At 29.1% G+C, this 24,261-nt stretch overlaps 1 protein-coding gene across 1 annotated transcript; it reads left to right on the forward strand.

The window, feature by feature from the left end:
* The first annotated feature begins 1,450 nt into the window (after positions 1-1,450).
* On the forward strand, positions 1,451-15,637 carry LOC145842388 (beta-glucuronidase-like). The gene is made up of 9 exons (XM_082949817.1): positions 1,451-1,731; positions 2,283-2,394; positions 3,400-3,576; positions 3,689-4,459; positions 5,593-5,790; positions 11,770-11,903; positions 13,786-13,928; positions 14,491-15,052; positions 15,133-15,637. Exons 1-9 carry the CDS (start codon positions 1,451-1,453, stop codon positions 15,635-15,637), a joined length of 2,883 nt encoding a protein of 960 aa, XP_082805943.1.
* The last annotated feature ends 8,624 nt before the right edge of the window (positions 15,638-24,261 follow it).

A 24,261-nucleotide genomic window follows, 5' to 3' on the forward strand; every position in this document is an offset into this window, starting at 1 on the left:
GAACTGTTAGATTTAAATATTAATAAACTGTTATCTCCCATCTAAGTTGTTTGAAATCTAATTAGTTTCCATCTAAATCTAATTAGTCAGTTTTGAAAACTATTCAAAGAATTTTGAATAGAGGTACTAGAAAGCAAATTAAAAATAGTTTGGGGTTGACTTTGACAGATACTGGTTGCAAATAAGAAATATAAAATTTCTTTAAATTACCCAGTTTTTCTAGTGATAAGTCAAGTGCAGTAATATTTATAAAAATAAGACCAAAAGGTTAAAAATAAGGTAACTTTGAAATAAGTGTTTGAAATTGTACAACAGGCCTTTGATACTTGTTACTTATTTGGTCCTATAAAGAACTAAAAAGACCTTTAAAACGAGAATAAAATATAATGTTTTTTGATCCTTTTATGATATATTTAAACTACCATTGATAAGAAGTTGAAAAAAATTAAATTATAAAATGTTTCTTGTAATGTTAATAAATAAGTAGTGTAAGAAAGCTTTTACATCAAATTTCACCCATACTTCTACTAATCAATGTACACTAGAATGGGAACATAAATAAAGTTTTGTCACGTATTTACCTTGAAAGAAACTTAGTTATAATAAAACATGAAATACTTATTAATATTACATTTTAAATAAGTTTTCTTAGTAATGTTATTAAAATAAACAAATTAGTTTTTAGTTAAAATTATACTTATTTGTTAAATATTTCAGCAATATAATAAAACACCTAACTGTACTAATATTTTGATTATTATGAGTACAAAAGTACATATTTTAAATAAAATTATTTTTTTTAAAAAAGTTAACAATAATAATAACTTGGATAAAAAAAGCTAAACAAAAATAACTCATATTTATTTAAGATAATTAATATAGAAAATCACTATGTACTTGAAATACAAATATAATATTCTGAAAAGAACTTGCTATTTTGAACTGATGTTTGATTGAACTGAACCGTTTTTCTGTGTTAGACTTATAAGACTTCCACAAACAAAGTTATTAAAATTTTCATGAAAAACTTTGTAGATCAGTAGTTATCCATTATTAAACAAAAAAGTTTATCACAAATTTATGCTTTTCTGATTGTAGTTAGTGATTTATAACAGAAAAGAAATTTGTTTGTTGTTCTTAATAATACTTTCTTTAAACATGCCTGCAAATTTACTTAAATAATATGTTTGAAAAACATCTTCAACAACAATAAAAATAAGCAGCAGTCTAGTACAAGTTTTTGTTAACTTATTAACATACATTATGAACATATAATAACCTAGTACTATTGATATTTGTGTTACACTAATGTTATGTAGCAGAATATGCTGCTAAATTTTATATTTAACCATAATTGAATACATATAACAAATCTGTACTGTTATAATATTTGTAGTTTAATTTATCAAGTTTTTTTTTGTCACTTGCAGATACCTTAAAGTTATGAGAAATGATAATAAAACTAAGTTACACACTTTTAATATTCTGCTGTGTAAAAGTAGATGCCATTCTTTTTCCAATTGAAACTTCGTCAAGAGAAGTAAAAGACATTAGTGGCAGATGGAAGTTCGCAGTTGATAATTCTACATCACGAAATGAAAGTTTCGCAAACAAATGGTGGAGCAAGCCATTGGTGCAATCATCTGGCTGGACAATTGACATGCCTGTTCCTGCTAGCTACAATGACATTACTCAGAGTAAGAGCATCCGTGATTTTGTCGGCTGGGCATGGTTAGTTGATTTAAGTTTTATTTTAACAGTAACAAACTATGTGATATATTTATATTTTAAAAGTATGTATTAAGAAATGTTATTCTTTTGTTATTTTACCCTAATATAAAATTATTCTTGTAAATACTTGATAGTATTTGTTAATCATAACTATTTAACTATGGACATGCAAAAAAATATTTATTTATCACTTTTAATTTTAATTTTCGTTTACTTGTGTTTGTGAAACGTTTTTAATATTGCAAGGTTGATTCAGGACTTATACAATGAAATATCTAACTGAGAGTATTTTTAAAGTTACTAGTCTATCACAAAAAAAAAGTTATACTTTTGAAATAAAGTTTTTATGATGTTTTAATCAAACAATAAGAGCTTAACAGTATAAATAAAATATTATGCTTGACAATATATCTACCAAATACTGTTAAAAAAATCTTTGTTAATATATGTACCTAAACTATATTTTGTGTTGGGATGATTAACTTTAATTATTAAGAGAAAATGAAAAACATAAAAAATGAATTCACATATCACCAGTTTCACCTGATCAGGTATGAAACCAACTTTCGGGTATCCAGGTCATGGTTAAATGATGAGACGCTGACATGGTTGAGAGTGGGAAGTGCTCATTATTATGCTGTAGTGTGGATTAATGGAATAAAGGTTGTTTGTCCATTTGTGAAGTTTAAAGGTAGTTTTTTTAAATAAACAGTTCAATTTAATTTTTTTTCTTTTTTATAACCAATTTTACTTAGTTATAAATTTTTTGTGTCATTACCAAATTTTTATTCTTTAATAGCTTTAATCTAAATATGTTATACTTTTACTTTTCCAGGGCTAAATAATTTCTTTTGAAAAAAATTGCTAAATATTAGTTTTTTTCAGTTTTTTGCTTGAAAATTTTAGAATTTCAGTTTATGTTATTTCAATGCTTGAAAACTTCTGAATTAAAAAAAATTGAGAACATTTATTATTTTTTTTGAGTAAATCTTGTTAAGGTATGAATTTACTTTTAAATATAAATTTGGTTATTAAAGGCAAAATCAGTCAGTTTTTGTAAAAATTAATGCTTAAAACCTTTTGTTGAATCTATAAAAAAAAATTAAGAATCTTAATTATTTTGTTTGAGTAGGTTATATACGTCATGATTATGAAAATTCATAAAAAAATACAGTTTAAACATTAAAGTTTAATTCAACTTAGCTGTTTGTTTAAATTTGTTCACATTAGTTATGTTTTTAGAGCTTGGTTGGATTATTTTATAATTTTGAAGTTTTTTACCAATTACTTTTTAGATTAAAAATTTTAGCAGTTCGTTCACATATTTTATTGTTTGTTTATTTAAAGTTATTAGAGATTTTCACAAGACTAAAACTTAGCTTAAAGCTATAAGTTACTATCCTTATATTCATAGTATAATTATGTTTTACAAGTTATTGAGTTGGTAATAACTTTTATTTTACAATTTTTAAATATTTTAGTGTATTATAACACTAAGTAGTGTAAATGATTACTAAAGGGAATTTTCCTTACTTTGAATAAATATCACGCTAAATCGGTCAAAATTAGTCTAAGTTAAAAAAAAATTCGCGCACCAACCCTGCTTATAGTTTCAATGGAAAAGAACATTAGAAAAAAAATATTGATTAAATGTATCAAAAATTTCAGGTTTTAGAACATGAGGGAGGTCATCTGCCATTTGAAGGCGCAATCAGCAATCATTTGAAAGTTGGGATGGTGAACAGAATAACCGTTGCTGTTAACAACACGCTAACATACAACACCCTCCCGCCTGGCTTCACAAAAACTTATGAACATCCGTATCCAGCTGGCTACTTCACTTTGGTTGGTATGTTTGTTACCGCTGAAAAATATACTTATTATTACAGCTTTTTTTTTGAACAACAGAGTTACAAGTACCTATGTTAAAAAATAGCTTAAATTATTCAATTTACAGAACTACCACTTCGATTTTTTCAACTATGCTGGGATCCACCGTCCAGTCTTGCTGTACACAACTCCAAGGTGCTACATCCACTCAATAAAAACGCGTTCTGACGTCACAAACGAAAACCTGGCGACTGTCGCGTACAACGTAACACACCGTGGGAGCTGCAGCGAAAACATGAAGACGGAAGTCAAGCTGCTTGAAGGAGAATCACTGGTCGGCGAGTCGGCTGGTGAAATCGGCCGGATCGAGGTTGTTCGGCCGAAACTGTGGTGGCCGGTGGGGATGAACAGAAGCGTGGGGCACATGTACGACCTCCACGTGAAATTGTCGGATGGTGACGAGTACCAGCTGCTGGTTGGTATCAGGTCGGTGCGGGTGGACGGCACCAGGTTCCTCATTAACAACCGGCCCTTCTACTTCCTGGGCGTCGGCAAGCACGAGGACTGGGTGACGAGGGGGAAGGGTTTCGATTGGTCCTCCGTCGTCAAGGACTTCAACCTGCTGGAGTGGTTGGGGGCCAACTCGTTCAGGACCTCCCACTACCCGTACAGCGAGGAGGTGATGCGGATGTGCGACGAACGGGGCGTTGTCGTCATCGATGAGTGCCCCGCCGTCGGCATGAAGTACGAAGAAACGTTCAGTGACGTCACCATGCTGCACCACAAGGCGGTCATGCGTGAAATGACGTCACGGGACTACAACCACCCGTTGGTTGTCATGTGGTCGGTTGCCAACGAGCCCAAGTCGAACACTGAAGCGACTGCTAATTATTTTAAAGTTTGTTGAAACTTTCTATTTTGTTAACATCACGTAATAAAATTATTTTAATTCATTTGTTTGGCTCATTTGTTTTTACATAATGAATGTAATAAAAACTTTTTTTTGTGTTAGTAGGTTTAGTATGAGTATTATTTGTACTTTGATTTGATGAGTTAGGTTTAGAATAATTTTTGTAAAATATGTTCGTTCATAGTATATGTTTAAAAGTTCCCTAATTTATAGTTAATAGTTGTCAATTTTGAAATGTTTTTTTTTGGTTCTGAGGTTTGCTGTTTTAAAAAAACTTAAATAGTAAACTTGTTAATTTACTTTCAATAACTATTTTTATAATTTAATGTTTAACTTTTTTTTGTTAATAATAATTACTTCAGCTCAAATAAGAAAATTTTTTCACAATTGTATTAAAGAAAATGTTATATCTTCATGTTCTGAAGAAGAAGAGTAAAAGTAACATTGTTGTTTTCAATATATGTTGTTTGTTAATCTTACCTAAATAGTTCATAGTATATTGAAAAAGTTCTAAAAGTTTGTTAAATTTTTTTCTCCACTATATGAGTAAAAAAAAGTAATTTGTCATTTAATTTAGCAACCTTTTAAAGAACTCAATTGAAGTATGTTATCAACTTAATAGAGATAAACATTGTTAGACGTCATAATTTAATATTTAAGTCCTATTTAAACTGTTTTTATTTAAACTCGTAATGTTTTCAAAACTGTATTTTACACATTTAAATATTTTAGTATTTCAAAAATATTAATCTGAAACTTTAAAGATTATAAGATAATTTATATTCAATTATTTAAAAAGTGCTTACTTGTGCATATTTTAAAATTTATTCAAAATAAAACTATTTTTTTTCCAGGCATTAAAAGCACGGCATAACTTAGTAAAGTATTTAATTAAATTAGTTCACCTACTAAACTTTTGCTTTAAAAATTTTTACATCAATAGATTGTGTCAACAACTTGTTTATCTTGTTACTTTGTTCAAATATAATGTTAGTCGTTCTTGTTGTTGTTACACGCCTTTAGTCGACATCAACATCAAAGAAATAATTTCTTTACATATAAAACTAAAGAATATATTTAAAAAACTTGTGAGTTTAAAACAATTTTTTGTATTTCAATAGGAAGTGATGGAGTACACCCGCCAACTTGATAGCACGAGACCAGTGACGTTCGCTTGCAACGCCGGTTCAGATCACGACATGGCAAGTCAGTATTGTGACGTCATATCGGTGAACAACTACCAGTCATGGTACAACGATTACGGCCACACTGAGCTCATACAGGCGCGACTCACCGACTACTTTCAAAAATGGAATCAGGTTGGTATTCAAAGAATTAGAAACATTTATAATGACTTTAACTTGTTTAAATTTTTAGTATAGTTTTTTTTTTAAGTAGTGGGTATAGTTGTTAACAAACTTATCATATTTAAATTTTTAGTATTGTAATGCTACTGCATCACTTAAATCACATTATAGGTTAATAATTCTTTAAATATGTTTGATACATAGTTTTAATAGCTTAATTGAAGCTGGAATATTATTTTAACAAAGTTGTTAAAAAAAAGAGTTAGAACAAACCACTAAAAATGTCAGTTTATCAACAATTTTGATATTTTATAAAGTAAAAGTTTCTACTTAACTATTTGTAAAGATTTATAATCCTTATTCATAATCAAATTTTCCATTCTATTTGTCATTTAGAAATAAAATATGTTTTCACTGTATATTAGTTTTGAATTAGCTGTAAAGAAAAAGATTATTAAAGTTAAACAAAAGTATTTAGATAGCAAGTTATATATTTTCTTAGAGTGGTGGTTTTCAGGTTAAATATAGCTATGAAGTAAACTACAAAACAATTAGGAGGTACTTTAAATTAAAAACAGATTTTAATAAATAGCCACGAGCATCGCACACCGCGCGCAAAGCGCGCTTTTGTGCTAGCCGAATAAGGCAGACAAATAATGTTAAAAGTAAAAAAAAAATATTAATTAGAAATTTTTTAAATTTATGATAATTTTAAAAAACTAACAAAAACTCTTAAAACTTTAGATAACTTATGTTTAAACTAAGGATTAGAACAAATTAGTTTGAAACAGATAATGCAAAAAGAAGAAAAAGATTAATATATCTATTCACTTAAATATAAAACAAAAAGAACTACATAAATAAGAAAACAGTTTGTAATAAGTAGCCAAAAGTATCGCACACCGCGCGCAGAGCGCGCTTTTGTGCTGGCCAAATAAAGCAAATACTAATAATAATAATAAATAATAAAGTAAAAAAAAGTTATAATTAAAATGTTTCTACTAATTTTTAAATACTATTACTTTAAGTTTTCAAAAACTGCCCTTTAAACTAAGTATCAAAACATAATTACTCAACTAATTTTAACTTTAAACAAATCTAAATTCGTTAGCCTAAATTCCTGCCTTAAAAACTTAAATTCCTGCTTTAAAAACTGTTGTTTTAACTAAGCAATAAAAGATAATTACTCTACTAAAAAGAATAATAGTATTTTAACTTTAAAGAAATTTAAATTCGTTAGCCCAAATTTCTGCCTCATAAAGATCGCTTTCTTACGGTTTTGTTTCGCAAAAAAAGGCACGCTTCGCGCGCGATCTTGCTTTAACTTTTATGCCTCAAAATCTTCGTTTTCTTTGTATGTCCCAACCTCAGAAAGCTCCGCTTTCTTTCGGTTTTGCTTCGCAAAAAAAAGCACAACAGCGCGCTTCGCGCGCGATTGTGCGATCTTGCTTTGACTTTCATGCCTCAAAGGCTTTGCTTTCTTTGTGCGTCCCAACCTCAGAAAGCTCCGCTTTCTTTCGGTTTTGCTACGCAGAGATAGCACAACAGCGCGCGATTGTGCGATATTGCTTTGGGCCTCTCTTCGTACTGCTGTTTTCGATTTTAATATCCATCCCACCCACCTGAAAAATTATATTCAATATATATTTTATATAATTTTATAATTAACTAAAAATTTTATGTTACGTCACTAACCCACCCACCCGAAAAATTATATTCAATATATATTTTATATAATTTTATAATTAACTAAAAATTTTATGTTACGTCACTAACTCTTTCAGATGTCCTGTTTTAGTCGACATAAAATCGTTTAAAAATATGTATAAAAAATTTGCATAAAATTAGCATAACTTGTTTTTTTGAGTTGATTATCAAATTTAATATCTTTGGAACTTTACTTTGAAATTACTGGAATAACGTTAATTCTTAATAAATAAAAGTGTTATACGTTTAAGAAATAAATAAAACATTACACAACTGTAGTAACTAATAAATAAAACAAAGAAGGTCAATGTGCTATAAAAAAAACATCACTTGTTTACTTTTGTATTATGTTTTTGTTTACGAACAGGACAGGCTTAAACCTAACTGAAACTTTAAAAGAGCTTTTTGTACTTGAATATAGTTTTTGTTAACCATATGCAGTAATTAAGCTTAAAAGATAAATGGGTTACTTAAGAATGCACATTTACAAAATAAAGGTTAAGCTACAGATATACATGACATAATGTTAAAACGGCTAAAATACAATTCGTTCATTTCGAGAAGTACAAAAACCTATTTATAAGCAAGAAAAGAATTTATCTGCTTTTGTTTACGTATAAACATAATGAAACTTAATATAAATTTCAAGAATTTTAAGGGGACGAAAGACTTTTATTATGACATTGATATTTTATTCAAGTTATAATACTGCCGTGTACGTCTTATTAGGAACCAAATATTTATAAGAAAATGGCTTTAAACTATTGAGTAGCTCATTTTAGTTCTAACAAATTTTAAAACACTTAAGTTGACAACGTTATGTCAACCCTGTGAAATGACTTTTGTTTTAATACAATGCATCTGGAGTTAGGCACAAGCGTTGGAAAAAAGTTATAACCTTTTATTATAGTTAAAAAATAATAAATAAATCAAATCTTAATAATCTGTAAAATACAAGTAGTTTAAATTATTTAATTGTCGAATTCAAATAAAGTTCAGATTTTCTCAAGTGGGGAAAAACTCAATCCTTTACTACCAATTGTTATGCGATTTCATATGCTTTCAAAAACAACTACTAACTGAAATTGTTTGAATAATCTAATTCAGATTCTAAAAAAAAATACCAATTAAAATAACCCTCTTTATTCTTGTCAATTATCATTATTAATGAGAAATTTAAGACGCGCTTTGAAACAACAATTTGTGTTCAAACCTTCTACCCAAATGAGTTAAGCTAAAAGCTAAGGCTTAGCATTCTACAAAATAATCTGAATAATTTTTTGTTGTTGTAGTTTTAAACCAATTAATTATAATTTAAAAAAAAAACAACTAACAATTTAAACGAGCATTTATTGATTACATTACACAATTAGTAACATAGCATGATCTAATAACTTTCATTTATTTTAATTTTACATGATCAGTAAATTTTAATTTATTCCCACCCAGTGATCAAATGTGTTGCGCTCTTCAACAATTAGAAAGAATTATGATGATTGTTATTCTGTGAATTATTACAATACTTTAAAAAAAAAACAACTTAAGTCAACTTTATTTCGTATTATTTATTTTATCAACTAAAACAACTTATAAAGACTTCTTAAGTAAAATTATTACGAATAAAAAGTATACGTTTACAATTACTATTACGACAATAAATTATATCTAAACCCAAGTAAAAGTCACAAAAGATTTGTTTAATTTAATTCCAATAGTGTTTCATGTAAAATTGTATAAAGCTAAACATTTAACAGAAGGAGACTTAAAGATTGTTGTTATTAAAAATACATCTAAAATATCAAAGTAAAAAACTGTACATGTTATAGGAATTAAAATATAACACTAAACTTTTTTTCATATATTGTACAGTAAACATATATTTCATACTTAACCCAACTATAAAAATGATAAAACATTTGTTTTTACTTATTTGTGACAATAATTTAAGACAATATATATACGAAATTTTCGTTGTGAAAATTTGCATAATACTACAGAGAGCCAAAAGAAATAGTATTGATAAAAACTTACATAAAATTGACGGATTATTTTGTACAGAATTAAGTTACATTGGCTTAAATTAATCATTTATATCTATTTAAATATATTCCTAAAATCAAGTTAAACACAAAACTTACTTGAATTAGATTCTAAGGTGAAAGTAGGAAATGTATCAAGTTATAGTTCTTAAATTAAGTTTTAGAAAAAGCAATAAGTTTACAACTTAGTTCATATCACTCAAATTATTACTTAAATATTGATTCTATACAACTTTATTTAAATGAAAGAAAAGTTTAAACATTTTATCTACCGAACTGTTCAAAATTATCAAGAGATTACAATGAAATCTCATTTCGTTAATAGGACACATTTTCAGCTTTTCAATTACTTTGTTTTGTAATGTAAAATCACTTATTGATTTAGTTATAAAAAAGAATTAACTAAATATATAGTTCATAAAAATCAAATCTTGGTAATTTAATTAAGTTTCAAACCTTGTCAATAACACGTTCCAAAGTATTCAAGCTTCTTACTTCAAAAATATCCAGTATTCACACCTGAATTGTTGTTTGTAGTTCAGGTATATTTGTAATTAAAATTATCAAAAAACTTTCAAATAGATGGAAGTAATTTCAGAAAAGGTTAATTTGTAAATAGAATTTATTCATTGTATAGATGTGTTTATATGTAAAAACTATTTAATATTTTTCAAACAACGTTCATTGTACATTGCATGTGGAGTTTGTTAACTAATTTAAAAAATAGGTTTAGTATCAAGACAAAATTAGTATTCATAAGAAATTTAAGATTTGTAGTATTTACATAATAATACCGTATGCACTTAATTCTATTATCATCTACTGTGCATGGTTGTGAAAAGTTTAAGAAAAAAAGTATTTTTTATAACACCTACATTGCTTATAGATGAAGTAAATTTGTGGATTTACATTTCAGAATATCCACGCAAGATGTGCGGAGTCATAGTTGTTTGGAATCATGTGTTGGCTTCACTAGCTGTTTGTTAACAACAAGAAAAGCGGTGAACAGGTGGTGACGAGAAAGTACTAAAACCATGAATAAGATGTAAGCTAGTAAATTTATCTGATCAGATTCAGAGATCTTCCTCGAACCAACTAACAGACAATCTTTTGCTAAGAAATTTTAACCAATTTATAATAGTTAATAAATGCACACGCAAGAAAAGAACGATGTAAACAGCTATGCTGTTGAATGATGAAACGGCCTTGGTTATCTGGCTTACACGGATGATCTAGCTTTTGCCAACAGCTCGCTCAGTAGCTTGGCGTAGAAAGCTTGAAAGGACTACTAAATGAAAAGAAGAGTTTCTCCTTGCGAGCAGCAGTTCTGCTTCCAGATGCGTGATCAGAGGAAAGGAGATTAAGATGATAAGAAAGGTCCCTATAACTATCTTGGTGTTGATGTAAAATAAACAAAAAGTAGAACTCTTCAAGGGTGAGATGAGCACATCTCAGCCATGCAACGAGTTCAAAGCACAAAACTTTATGAAAATTAAAACCATTATAAGTAACTTGGCGTTGCTGTAAGCGCCACGGGTGATCTTGACAGGAGCAGAATAAATACTGCTAAAATACGAACAAAGAGTGGTCGCATTGGTTGGCTTGAACAAAAAAACTAAATTTGTATTTTACGTATTGTAAGAAAAACGTTTGGAGATCAAAAATAAATGAAGCACTGTAGCGGTGACAGCAGACTGGGAAGAGTTTAAGTTAACAAGAATGGCCAAGTGCTGATTTATAGTCAGAGAATAATTTATTGAGTAAACTTCTCCAGGAAACAAAAATGATTTGAAAATCAGGTTTGAAGGTGAAAAGAAGTTTCCTGTAGAACCAGGTAATCGGAAATCTATGCAAATCTTTGAGAAACGACCAGAATACTAGCTTAATTCCATTCTCAATAAAAAAAAACGGTTATCACTTAAAAATGTTTTTAATAAACGAAAGTGAAACAAAAGCGTGTATTTGTTCATTTGTTCAAAGACAGTAGAAGCAATATCGTATTTTTACAATAATTTTAATGTTAATAGCTTAATAAATATTTGGTCTTAACGTTTTAGAATAGTTTGAAGTTCACCTTTATTTCAATTTTCTTTAGATATTCAGCTTTTAAATTTATAAAAACTTTAAAAATGACAAACTTTTCTGGTAAGAAATTATTACAAGTTACCTTTAAAATGGTAGGGATGACAGCACCGTTGACGAGATCTGCGGGGCCCTAAAAAGACTATCCTGACTATAACTGAAGGAAGCACATGTGCTTTTGGAAAAAGCTAAGTTTGAATACGAAGATCACAACAAACCCCTAATATCGTCATTGGACGCCACTGAAACTAATGTTGGGGCGGCCCTAGAGCTGGAGAAAGAAGACGGGAAAGTCCTGTTATGCTACTAGCATTTTCTCCTTTTCGAGAGAGCTACCTTGTATTCAAACTAAAGCTACGCTTGAAACAGGCTTGAGCTGCTTTTAGTTTGGACGCGACTTACAGCCATGGGTCGCATTTATTTTAGTACTGAAATTTCTTTATAAAAAATGATGTATTTCATGCAACTATTTTTATCTTGACTTTTAAGTAGTTGACGTTGTATATTTTTTAGCAGTTTGTTATATTATGTCGCACTTTTATTCATTGTTAATGTACCTTTTTGTTTTTAGACTCTATTTCATTATATAAGTAGTTGAGCATTTTAACAATCTTACTACTTAACAATTAGTCTAAGTTTAAGTATTCAACTGCTTATAACCCTATCTCAATAAACAGCATCTTAGGTTTAATCAACACTTATAATATATTAGAATGATAGTATAAGCTTAGTATACATTTGATAAATAGTTTTTATTAATTAGAAAGTCATTCTAAACATTAGCTTAAATAGCTATCAACAATATTGTTATAATATCGCGTCAAGTCAGTAATTGCCAGGCCCGCGTATATATTAACAATATTGTGAGATCGGTTCAGTCCCTCTTGCCTTTTTGAATGTGTGTGGCAGGAGTATAAGCCAAAAATAACAAAAATAAAACCTGCTTAGTAATAAGAAAAGTAGATTATTCTACAATTAGTATGTTTAGAAAAAAATGTTTTTGCTCATTAGGTATTTTTTTAAAGAAAGCATGAAAAAGTTGCTGCTAAGCGAATTTAAAGACGAGAAGCAAACTAAAATATAAACCCTGTTTCCTTAAAAGAACAGTTTTTTAGAACTATACATTTATGAAAAAGTCTTGTGTTCATTAATAGCAAAATATATTTTCATATTTACCAAATATCAACATTATGTGAACAAACGAACACTAGTTGCACAGTGGGCTGGCAAGTGGCCATTGACTATTTTCGCGACTAAACAGTTAAAGCAAGATTTTTATTTAATTGTTTAGAGCGGGGTTTCGTCTTTTAAAAACTGGGTTTATTTCTGTTCTGCTTAAAGTATACTAAAAGTTATGTAAGCTTAAATATAGCCAAAATTTTTATATTGTCAAAATTAAGCTCTACATCTAATGTTAAAAAACTCCTTATAAGCTTTTATACAAATACTTTTTTCAAAGTTTTTTCATTTCTTTGGTTTAATGTTAATTGAAAAAAGTCAAAATTCTTTGAATATTTAAATGTAAAAGTATATTATTTTTCATTTAAAAAATCTTCTATTCTCGCCGAAAATTCATTGATGATTTTCTGGCAATTTAGGGTATTCTTCAGGGTTATTTTTCTCTATTTGCCACCGTAGAACCAACATAATTTTTTTAAATAGTTTAGTAAAAATGACAAGTAATCTATATACAAATTTACAGACAAATCTATCATGTGGAATATAATTATTTTTTTAGGTTTTGACAAGTAATATTTCTGTTAAAAAAATTGATATAATATCCTATCCCTGGTTTTTCACTGTGACAAAAAAGACCATTTTGTATATTTTAGAAGGTTCTCAATGTGTATAGATTCACTTACTTTTGTTTACAGATCATTTAAGCTCTAAGAATGATGAGAACAGTTAGTATTGGTCAAAACATGGTAGCTTAGTATATGCTTTAGTCATTGAAATAGTTTTTTTTTTTACTATTTTAGCAAATTAAAGGTTTTCTTGAAAAACCGTATCCCACAGGCCATGGTGGAACTTCTACAACAGGTAGCGTAGTCAAAACTTTGCTTAACACCAATAATAGGACTCTGCTGACTAAGCATATTTCTGATGTTAGTTTAAAAGAAAACATTAACAAAATTATTTTGTATGTTTCCATTATTTTATGGCCTATAAATTCTAACAGAAAGATTAATGTAGAGAAATACTCAGTTTTATTTCAAAAAACAATGATGCTGGTCATGTCGGTTAAATGGATTCGCTTTACACCAACTGCGCATACTGTTCTTGCACATAGTGCTGAACTAATTGAGCAAAACAATGGTAGAGGTTTGCTAAATTACACCAAAAGTGGATTGGAAGCTAACAACAAGTTTCTAAGACAGTACAGAATGAACTTTTCAAGGAAAACTTCTCAGTATGAAAATTTAACAAACTGTTTAAATCGATTATGGGACAAGAATGACTACGATGTTTAACAACACTTTAGACAGACTGAATTGCACTTATTATAAAGAAGTCGGACATACTGCGCGAAGTTGTTTGCAGCTAAATGAAAAAATTTCATCATGTAGTTCAGAATGGGAAACGTTGTTACATAAGCTTTGTACTACTGAATAGAGTGTTTTATTTATTTGAGAAACTTAATTTCAAAGAAGTTTTAAGAACTTACTGTTTGACTTATATTTTCTAGTAACTTTAAAGTGCTTTTTTTTTAACACAGGCTAAATTATTTTGTTTTTTGCACTGTTTTGCAACGAATAAATGTTTTTATTGTTCAAAATGTTTACGGTTTTCTTCTTTTGATAAACTAGTACAAATGTAACATTATTGTTAATTCAAACTTTGATATACAAAGATCAGCCTTAAATTAAAAATATACTTTATTTAGAGTATAGTTTCACCCGGCTTGAAAGCGGCTCGAAACCGCTTAAAAGATTCAACATGGTTCTGATTCCAAAGAAAGAGAAAGCAGTTCACCCGAAAGATTTTAGACCTCTATCCATAGGTTCAATAATTAGGAGAGTGTTTTCAGGCATAATTAACGGGAGGATTGCAGCGATTAAGACTGATGACGCACAGCGTGGATTTAAACCAGGAATAGAAGGATGTGTCATTAATCTTAGGATACTATCGGAAATAGTAAAGAAAGCTACGAAAGAACTAAGAGGAATGTCAATAGCATGGATAGACCTAAAGAAAGCATTTGACTCAGTCAACCACTTGAAACTTATTGAAGTTCTGAATTCATCTGGAATACCGAGGAAGATTACTAGAATGATTACTAATATGTACAGAGGCAACACCTCATACCTGAACACTGGAGAACGTATCCCGATAGAAAAAGGAGTGCTACAAGGAGATCCAATGTCGCCCACACTCTTCAATCTAGTCCAAAATGAGGCACTCAGAAACTTTACAGGAGGAGTACAATACGGACAAAGAAATCTACCGTATCTGACCTTGCAGATGATTTGGTGATATTAGCAAATGACCCAAAGGAGCTTCAGGAACAACTTAATCATTTAAACAGAAGATTGACCACATTTGGATTAGAAATAAACCCGGACAAGTGCAAATGTGCACATGTCCAAATAAACAGGAAAATAACAACATACTGTATAGCAGTTAAGCCGAGGATCGTGATCAATAATTCAACAATACCGAACTTAAATTCCGATGAAAATTATCTGGGTATACAATTCAAGGCAAACGGTACGAGGGAATGTAAAACTGATTGGAGTATCGAGCTTGAGCGCATTGGAAAATCACGTTTAAAGTCATACCAGAAGTTGGAGGTATTAAGAACACATCTTATCCCAAAGATACTTTACGGAACTACAAATGCGCCCATATCCATCACTGCAATGAGAGATATTGATAAACTTATCAGAACATGGGTAAGAGCATGGTTGCATCTACCTAAAGACTTCCCGTCAGCAATGATTCACTCAGATATTATAGCTGGTGGTTTAGGAATCAGCAGGATTGAAGACACGACTATTAAAAGAAGAAACAAAGTCTTATTTAAAGGATGAAAGGAAGATATATGGATGATCGGGATGTGCAAACACTTTAGCAGTCAATGGAAGAGGATACTACTATTTTGAAAGATGACAGCGAGACGATGTACAACACAAAAGATGGAAAAGGATTGAGGTCACATTTGAATAAGAGCGGTTACAAAAGTAGCTGGGTAAGGAAACCACCAGAAAACATGAAAGGAAGATATTGGAATGAGCTAATTCGAACTAGAGCAGGAGTGTTACTTAATCCAGCAAGGAAAGCGAGAATGAACAAAACTGAAGTTCAACCATGTGCGATTGGATGCGCAAGTAAGAAAACAAAACAAGTATATAGGGGCACACTAAACCATCTTATGAGTATCTGTGATATATCAAAGGCTCTAAGACGACATAGACATGACAAAATTGTTAAGAAAATAGCGGAACACCTCAAGAATAATGGATATAAAGTAATACTGGAACCACTAATACCTAGTAAGCCGAAAAACAAGAAACCTGACATAGTAGCATACCACAAGGAGAAACATAAAGTGCTAGTTTGGGATCCAACAGTTGTAGGGGATCTTAGAGATGTTGAAGAGGCAGAAAATGCAAAACAGGAAAAGTATGATGTTGAAGATGTTCATAGTCGGTTGGGAGGTGAATTCCCGAGTAATCCAAAATATGGTTCCAGGCTGTTAGAAATGAGTTTTGGAGGAATTGCTTTAAACTGGAGAGGAGCTTGGAGTTACCATAGTTATCATCTGTTAGGAATGACGAAAAAGAACATCGAGCTACTGTCAATAATTGCATTGGAGGAAAGCCATAGGTTATGGCGTATATGCTATAGGGATTAATCATTACATTATAATTTGTATATATTATTGTTATTGATGAATAAATTAAGGTATCGTATTTCGCCTAGTTGTCAATTAGTGAAAAAGTAGACCACGTTGACAATTAGTATGTGAAGAAAAAGTAGTTTTTGCTCAGTAATGTAGTATTATTTTTGACCAAACTGTTTTCAAGCAAATGAAAAGACGAGGCAATTTGGAAGGTGAGAAGCAAATGATGATTGGTGTTTGAAGGAAATAGACCAAACAGAGGTTTGGTTAAGTTTTACCAAATGGCCATGGAGTTACAAATAATACCAAGGACTTTTAAAACATGAGATAATATAAATAACTAGTTTGCTTCATTATAAAACCTTTTTTAAAACTATAAACTTAAAAAAATTTTTTTTGTTCATTGTGGCAATATTTTTTAATGTCTATTAATTTTCAGTTTATTGTAAAAGAATCAATATCAGTTTTACAAGTTGAACAAGCTACAATGTGACAGACAAATATTAAGTATAATATTAAATTTTATGATGAAAAAAATTCGTATTGTTAACTTTCAGGTTCAATTAGTTCAGTTCTAACGATGGATTTCTGAATTGAACATAACAAAGCAATATCCAGAATGAAACCTTGAGTGTGAAGAATTTTCAACCTCAAACAATTTAATTCTGATTTTCTGCTAAACAGAAAGATGTAAAATGCAATATTGTGAAAAGTTCTTTATAAATTTGATATTTCAAAAATAATTTGTGAATAAAAAGTAGGTAATTTTGGCAATTTGATTTTGAAGAAAAAGTTGTTGTTGGTAGAAATGTTTTTCTGTTCTAAAAGTATGAATTTTTTTTTAAGCTATGTAAAATGCTTTTATTCACTCGCTAAAAAATTAGCGAGAAAATTTTGCTTATGATCAAAGAATAAATATTGAATATTTTATATGGTTATCCTTAAATGGTTTTTGTTATGAAATAGTAGAACAATGTATTAGGTATAAGTATGAGTAAAAAGTTTAAGAAACAAACTTTTAACAAATAATCAACAGAAGAAAATATTTGCAACAGATTGGAAGCGAGAGCTTCAGGCCCGTTAGACCCCCCAACGAGGAAGCGCAGCAGGGGAGCCGCGTCAAACCTAGCACGCGTCAACAAACGGAAGTTGGAGGCAAATAAGAAAAAGCGTGCCACGCCGAACCAGCGTGTCTAGCGTGGCTGATGAATAGATTCATGGAGCTGGAAAGGGTACCAGAATCGCTGAAAAACTACAAGCTGCACCTGATCGCTAAAAAAGAAAGGGACTTAGAAGAAAGTTACCAGGTATTCTGGAAACGAATCGGCGCCGATGCGGAAGCGCGGTAAGGGGGCTGCGTCCAATCTGACCCGGGTCGACAAGCGACGTTTGGAGCAAAAGCGCTGGTGGAAAGCGTTCGAACAACTGCCACGGGATACCGCCAAGCGGATCCTGCAAAACAAGCCGTTGGCCAGGGATGGTTTCCTGCCGGAGGGCGCGTACGCCTTCTGGAAGGGTGTACGAGGGCAACGAAGAAGCCGTCGACCTGGTGAGCTTTGCAAGGAGCCTGGTGTGCAGGGAAAGACCAGCGCTGAGTTGTTTCGGGGATGAGATCAAAGCGGGCGAGACCTACATCCAGTGGAAACGGCTGAGGGAAAAGGTCCCGATATTCAATCTGGTATTGAAGCAGATCCTGCGAGAAGCTCTCGGAAGATAAGGTGATGCTGACGGGTGTGAGACACCGGGACGCGCTGAGCCACACCGCCTACGCGGATGACATAGCGTTGTTTGCGGGCTGCAGATGAAGATCGATCGTCTGACGTTTTTGACGGCCAGAATGTCGGCATGAGGCTCAAGCCGTCAAAGTGTGCAGCCGCGCACTTGCGGAGACACCCGGAGAACGGCCTCTGGTATGAGAACAGCATGTTCGTAATTTTAAGAAGGACTTTTAAAACATAAAATAAAATAATGTGTTGTATACTTCAGTTAGTTTGATTCTAACTTTAGTTACTAAATTAAAATTCCCTAAAAATATCTAATTGACTGTGGATCGCAGACCCCTTAAGCTAAAACGTTATATTAGGAAAAAGACTACTAAGAATTTAGATTTCTGAATTCAGTTGTTAAAATATTTTTTATTCGATAATTATAACAACTGAATTCAGAAATCCAAGTTCGCGGATTTAAAATGTGCGTGGTTCAAATAATAACTAAACAAAATTAGCTTTAAATATCGAAACCGATGTACTCAAATACTAACCGAAAAAAAAAACAAGTTTGTGTAAGGACATACTTTTTCCAAATAACTAGAAACGTTAGCAACTAATGAGTATATAGAGATGCGGAAACAAATTAAACTTCAATAAGTATCATAATTCCAACAGCGCTAAAAATATTGTTGTTTTTGTGTTGCTTACTATTCTGCCAAATTTATGTGCTAGTTGTTTATACTTTTTTGATTAAGTAACCTACCAATTAGATATTATACATGTTAGCAAGATTTATAAAAACCTTGTTAACACATTTATAATTGTAAAAACTTGCATGTTTAATTCACATTAATTTAAAAGTTTTACGAAGATGAATTTTTCATCATGTCATTTTACATTATTAACATTCTTTTAAAATTTAATATTTAAAGTTTGGTAAATGATTAAAAAAAACTAGTTATTTCATAGTTAGTTTAATAAACTGTTTTTAATTAGATAGCAGGTCATGGCTCCATATTCAGTAGTTTGTTTTGACATATACTGTAAATGATTAGAAATTTTTAATTAAAAACCAGCAAAATATGTGGAGTATTATTGAAATCTTATACAAAGTGGTATAAAGGCCTAATGACGACACTGAAACAATACTTATTGTTGTAAGTTTTCCAGCTATTCGTATTTAAATTAAGTATTAAACGGTTTGTAATTATAAGTTACGCATGCATAGATAGATCACTAAAACATATACTTTTTATTAAACTTAGTAGAGTTTGACCATATCAAGCAAAATCAAAGATATTTTAAGACAATAACTAAATTAATTTTTCAATTTTATCTTATTTTGTAATCAACTATGTTAAGAAAAAAAAGAATAATCGCTGTTTTAATCATATATTTACCTAATAAATTGTTATAAGAGCTTTATATAAACGTAATATTTTTGTTATCACATGTACTATAAAGCAATATTATTTTAACAATTTATTTAACTTAACTGGATAGATACCAATACTTACCTTATTTATTAGAATTTATTTATAATTTTTTTATTTTTAGATAAGTGGGGTTTGTTAGAATTTGTTAGTACATTGTATTGTACATTTCTAAAATTCTATAAAAGAACAAACATATTAAAGTGAAGCATTACTTTAATAATTTTTAAAAGCAATGCTAATTAAATATAAACAAGTGTTTATAGAAGAAGTTTGTAAACTTTGGTATACTTTTCAACAAATTTTGAACAAAAAGACCAGTGCGAACTACAACTTTCGATGAAGGTAGTAATTTTCTCAACCTGGTATCTAATGAAACATCGTAAAGTTTTAAATTTTCAACATCAACATTTTCAACTCTTTACTCATCCCAAGGTGCTTTGTGACTAAACAAAGCTCGAATATGGTCAGAAAAACAAGTACTCTCTCCAAAACGTTCAATGAAGTTACTTTTTTTTCTACTCTGCCGGGTACATCATAAAAATTTTTATTTCCAATTAGGATTTATAAATTATTGAACTCAACTCTTCCTCTAAATCTTTTTATTCGAATTTACTAAACTACCGCCTCTTTTAAAAATTTCATCAATAAGTTTTTATTTTAATTTTCTGTCGCTTTTCTTAATTCTTTTTTATCAGATCACGCTCGACTACTTTCTTAGCAATACAAACATCAACGGACTATTTCAAAGCAAATTCATTATCTGCTACAATGCTTGTAACAATTTTAAATAATCAAATAGTGTGATCATAACATTTTTATATTTTAAAATACATCTAATTAAAGCTTTAAAAAGTTTCAGCTCTAGTTTTGTAGAAACATGTGCATCTGTATAGGAAAATCTGTAGTTTTTCAGACAAAAATAAGCTGCAACTTTTTAAGTATACAGTACAGTTTCTAATTGTTTACATTTACTGTCCGTTTTCCTGAGTACGAGCTTTATCGTACATTTTCTTTTGAAACCAAAAGTTTTTATCTTTTGTTCCTGGGGAGTAATATTTTCATCATAATCTACTTGTTCCAGTCTTGAACAGCCTTCTTTTTTTATAAAACTTAAATGAGTTTCAAGCATTTTTTCTAACTCAATAAGTTCAGATGAAGTTTTCTTTTTCACCATGGAATTTTCCAACTCTTCTTTGTATCATCAACTGATTACTGAGGTTAATTTTTTTGTTATTTTTTCAATATCCATATTGGTTTGTAAAAATACATGTTAAAACTTCAGTTGATTATATTTAAAATATCATTAAGAATTTAACTACAACTTAGTTGTATTCAATAAGTATAACTGAAACTAAACTAATATTTTAAATATTCAAAAAAAAAAAAAAGAGAAAACTCTGAAAATTATTAGAAAAAAAATGGAAGAATATTTTTTAAAGTATAAAGAAATTCTAAGAACTTAAAAAATCCTGCACGATAAAAAAGGATTGAGAACTTTAAAATTTTTATTTTAGATCCAACATAATGTCTACTTTATATTTAAAAACGATAAGATTTTGCACGAAGCGCCACTTTCGCATTAAGGGTCACTTTCGCACAGAGTTAGGGTTAGTTGCTGCAGTTGTAAGGTTTTTCATTCGTAACATTGTGCATTGAAGTAAAGTGATAATGCAGCAGAATATTGAAAACGCCCTTATCCCTAACCCACCTTACCTAAGTATATAAAAAATGAACCGAAAAAGTTTTATACCTTGAAATAAAAACAAGTAAAATGTTCGCCAATCGGAAGCGACCTTAGAAAAGCAGCCTACGCCCTTTTAGGGACTTTGAAATTGTTATCAATGTTGTAGTTTTGGCACTGTAAATAATGATGTATGTGATTAAAAATAGCACTGTGTTTGTCCTGTATGATCAGCAACTCTTATTAACAAATATCTAAAAACAATTCAAACAACGTTCATTTAAATTAAAGTAAACAGTATACAATTTTAAGGTTAGATGTAATATTAAATAGTAAAAAGTAAAGTAAAAACTATTAATATATAAATTATAAAGAACATACTGTAAACATACTAAGTCGAATCAAAGTATGAGTTTTAAGTTTGTAGATTAAAAAATACTTCGAACAAAAACAAATTTATTTTAATTAATCAAAAAACTTTTTTTTTTAATTTGCAATGCTTAGGTTGTATTGTGTTATGTAAAATTTACAAACGAGACAGGCGAGTTAAATAACTTGTAAAAATAAAGGAAGGTCACAAGTACTTTATTTTTATAAAGGCCGGATGAAACCTAACAACTTTTTTTGTAAAAGCTGCATGAGTAAATAAATCTAAATCAAGTTTTGCATTAAGTTTCATTTTTTGAGTTAAATCTAAAAACAAATACTAGTAAAGTAACAAAGCTGATACTTTTAAAAACAAATTATCATTTTATCTGTAAAGGATATGTAAAAGAATTAATAAAAAGTTCAAAATTTTTCTCAGTTTTCATGTAACACAAGTTAAAAAATTTAAGAACCTGAATGAAAAATTGTTATTTAAAAATCTAAATGGTTACTATGAGAAATTTATATATTTTTTCACTTCTTTATTTCATTAAAAAAATTTTTTTTTTAACTAGTCTGTAATAGTTTGACATCATTAAGTTACTTCATCAGGGTAAAAAATGTATATTTTAGTTAAACTTACAAGCAAAATTGCAGAGTTAAAAATATTTTTTACGTGTTGGTTTCATTTTAATTCTCATTCTTTTAGTTATAGTTGCTTTTACCGTTTTTTATTTTTATAAAGTTAGCTTTCGAAATAAAAAGTACAACGTTAAATGGTTTGTTAGGTTTCTTCTGAAAAAGCTAAATTAAAAACTGAATACAATCTTTTCATCTAAAGTATTTCTTCCTTTACAGTTTTGAGCATTCGTTCTTGATATTTTTAGTCTAATACTTTGTTATAAATTTTGTAAAAAAATAAAGTATCGTAGGAATTTTAACAGTTTCAAGAAAAAAATGTAACTTTTTTTTTTTAATTTATGAAATTCTTATTTTGAATTTTCAAATATCATTAAGTTGAAATGAATTCTTATACTGCATTTCCCGAAAATTAAGGTTAAATGTTTAAAAATAGAAAAGAAGACAAATACTAAGATTTTTTTTTTAATTTTGAGAAATTTTATATATATAAATTACGATTTGTATAGATGTATCTCCATTTTTAAATTGATTGGCTTTAATTCAGAGCCTACTAAACTAAAGTAAAACTTTGTTCAAAAAAATCTAACTTGTAGTTTTTATTTTAAGCTTTAATATCAGAGCACTACTTTTAATTTTCTTATAAAAAATTTTCTTACCTTATATTCCTTTAAAAAAAACTAAGTACAAAACTAATTATAAAGCACAAATTTTTAACAGGTAGCTTAAAAAACTTTTGTTGACTCAGTTAACATGGTTTGCTACTTTTGCTCAAATATTTGCGAGTTTTTCAAGCTACCCTTTTTAGCAACTAATTGTTTTAAATAGGGGTATTAACCAATTAAGAAACTAAAAAGCTTGTTTAAACTGAAAAACTTTCAATGGTCTTAAAAATTAAAAAAATAAAAACAAATTTAACACTTTCAAATAATATATGACAAAATATTTTTTTCTACTTATGATTTTTTTCAAAAAAAAAGGGATAATAATAATAGTTTATTGAACAAAAAGCAAAAAAAAAAAAATTTTTTGCTCTTAAATGTTTTGGTTCAATGACCTGGATAGCAAAAAGACCTCTAGGTCATCGAGTTGCATACCCAAACTTAATCAATATTATAATGAGCTATAAAATGAAAAAAAATGAAAAATTTAAACTCTAAAACAAAAAGCTCTATGGAAAAAGACACTATTAAACTTTACAAAATTAAATATTTTTCTTAAAAAAAAATAAATAGAAAAAAAAAAAAGAATTTTCCAAAAAAATTAAAGAATTTTTACACACACACATATCTAACACTATATACACATAAATATATATCTAACTTTACGTTAAAAGGTTAAGTTTTTATCTGAAATTTCAATTTTAACATTAATCTAGAACTTTGCAAATAAATTACCCTTTTATATGATTTAAAAAGAGAAAAAAAAAAAAAATTAAGTTATTTCCTTTTTTTTTTTTGTGTGTTTAAGAATTTCGACTCTACTACCAACTTATTTTAACCTATCAAAAAGTAAGTAACAGTAAAATATAACTATAACATTAGAAAAAAATAAATATAACGTAAAACTGCAATATTCAAACAAAGTAAAATAAAGCTGTATCCATAAAAAAAAATTGCTTAAACTAGATAAAAAGTATAGAATAAATATATCATTATAATTAAGTATTTTGTCCTACAAAGGTTTTTTTTTTTTTTGATAATTTAAGTTGAAAATAAAAATATTTCACATTTGAATAGCTACATAAACTATTGTAATTTTTTTTTTAGAATATTAAAGAAGTGATTTTTACAATAACTGAACTTAACTTTTATAAATAAAAATATAAAGATACGTTATAAAAAAAAAAAAAAAAAGGAAAAAACTCTTTTCTCTTTGAAAAACTTGTCTAAGTCTTAACTGAAATAATAGAAAGAAAACAACATTTGTAAACATAAAAAAGAATAATTTTGCTTTGCTCAAAAAGAGATTTTTCTTTAAT

This window comes from Thalia democratica, chromosome 8 (genome assembly GCF_965202585.1).
Source record: "Thalia democratica chromosome 8, ktThaDemo2.hap1.1, whole genome shotgun sequence".
Lineage (NCBI taxonomy): Eukaryota > Metazoa > Chordata > Thaliacea > Salpida > Salpidae > Thalia > Thalia democratica.

Bases quoted from the DNA above. Each gene is read 5' to 3' on its own strand.
- LOC145842388 (XM_082949817.1), top strand. From the start codon at position 1,451: ATGATAATAAAACTAAGTTACACACTTTTAATATTCTGCTGTGTAAAA. The intron at 1,732-2,282 runs GTTAGTTGATTT...TCACCTGATCAG, and splicing joins GATTTTGTCGGCTGGGCATG to GTATGAAACCAACTTTCGGG. The intron at 15,053-15,132 runs GTATCTGACCTT...TCATTTAAACAG, and splicing joins TACGGACAAAGAAATCTACC to AAGATTGACCACATTTGGAT.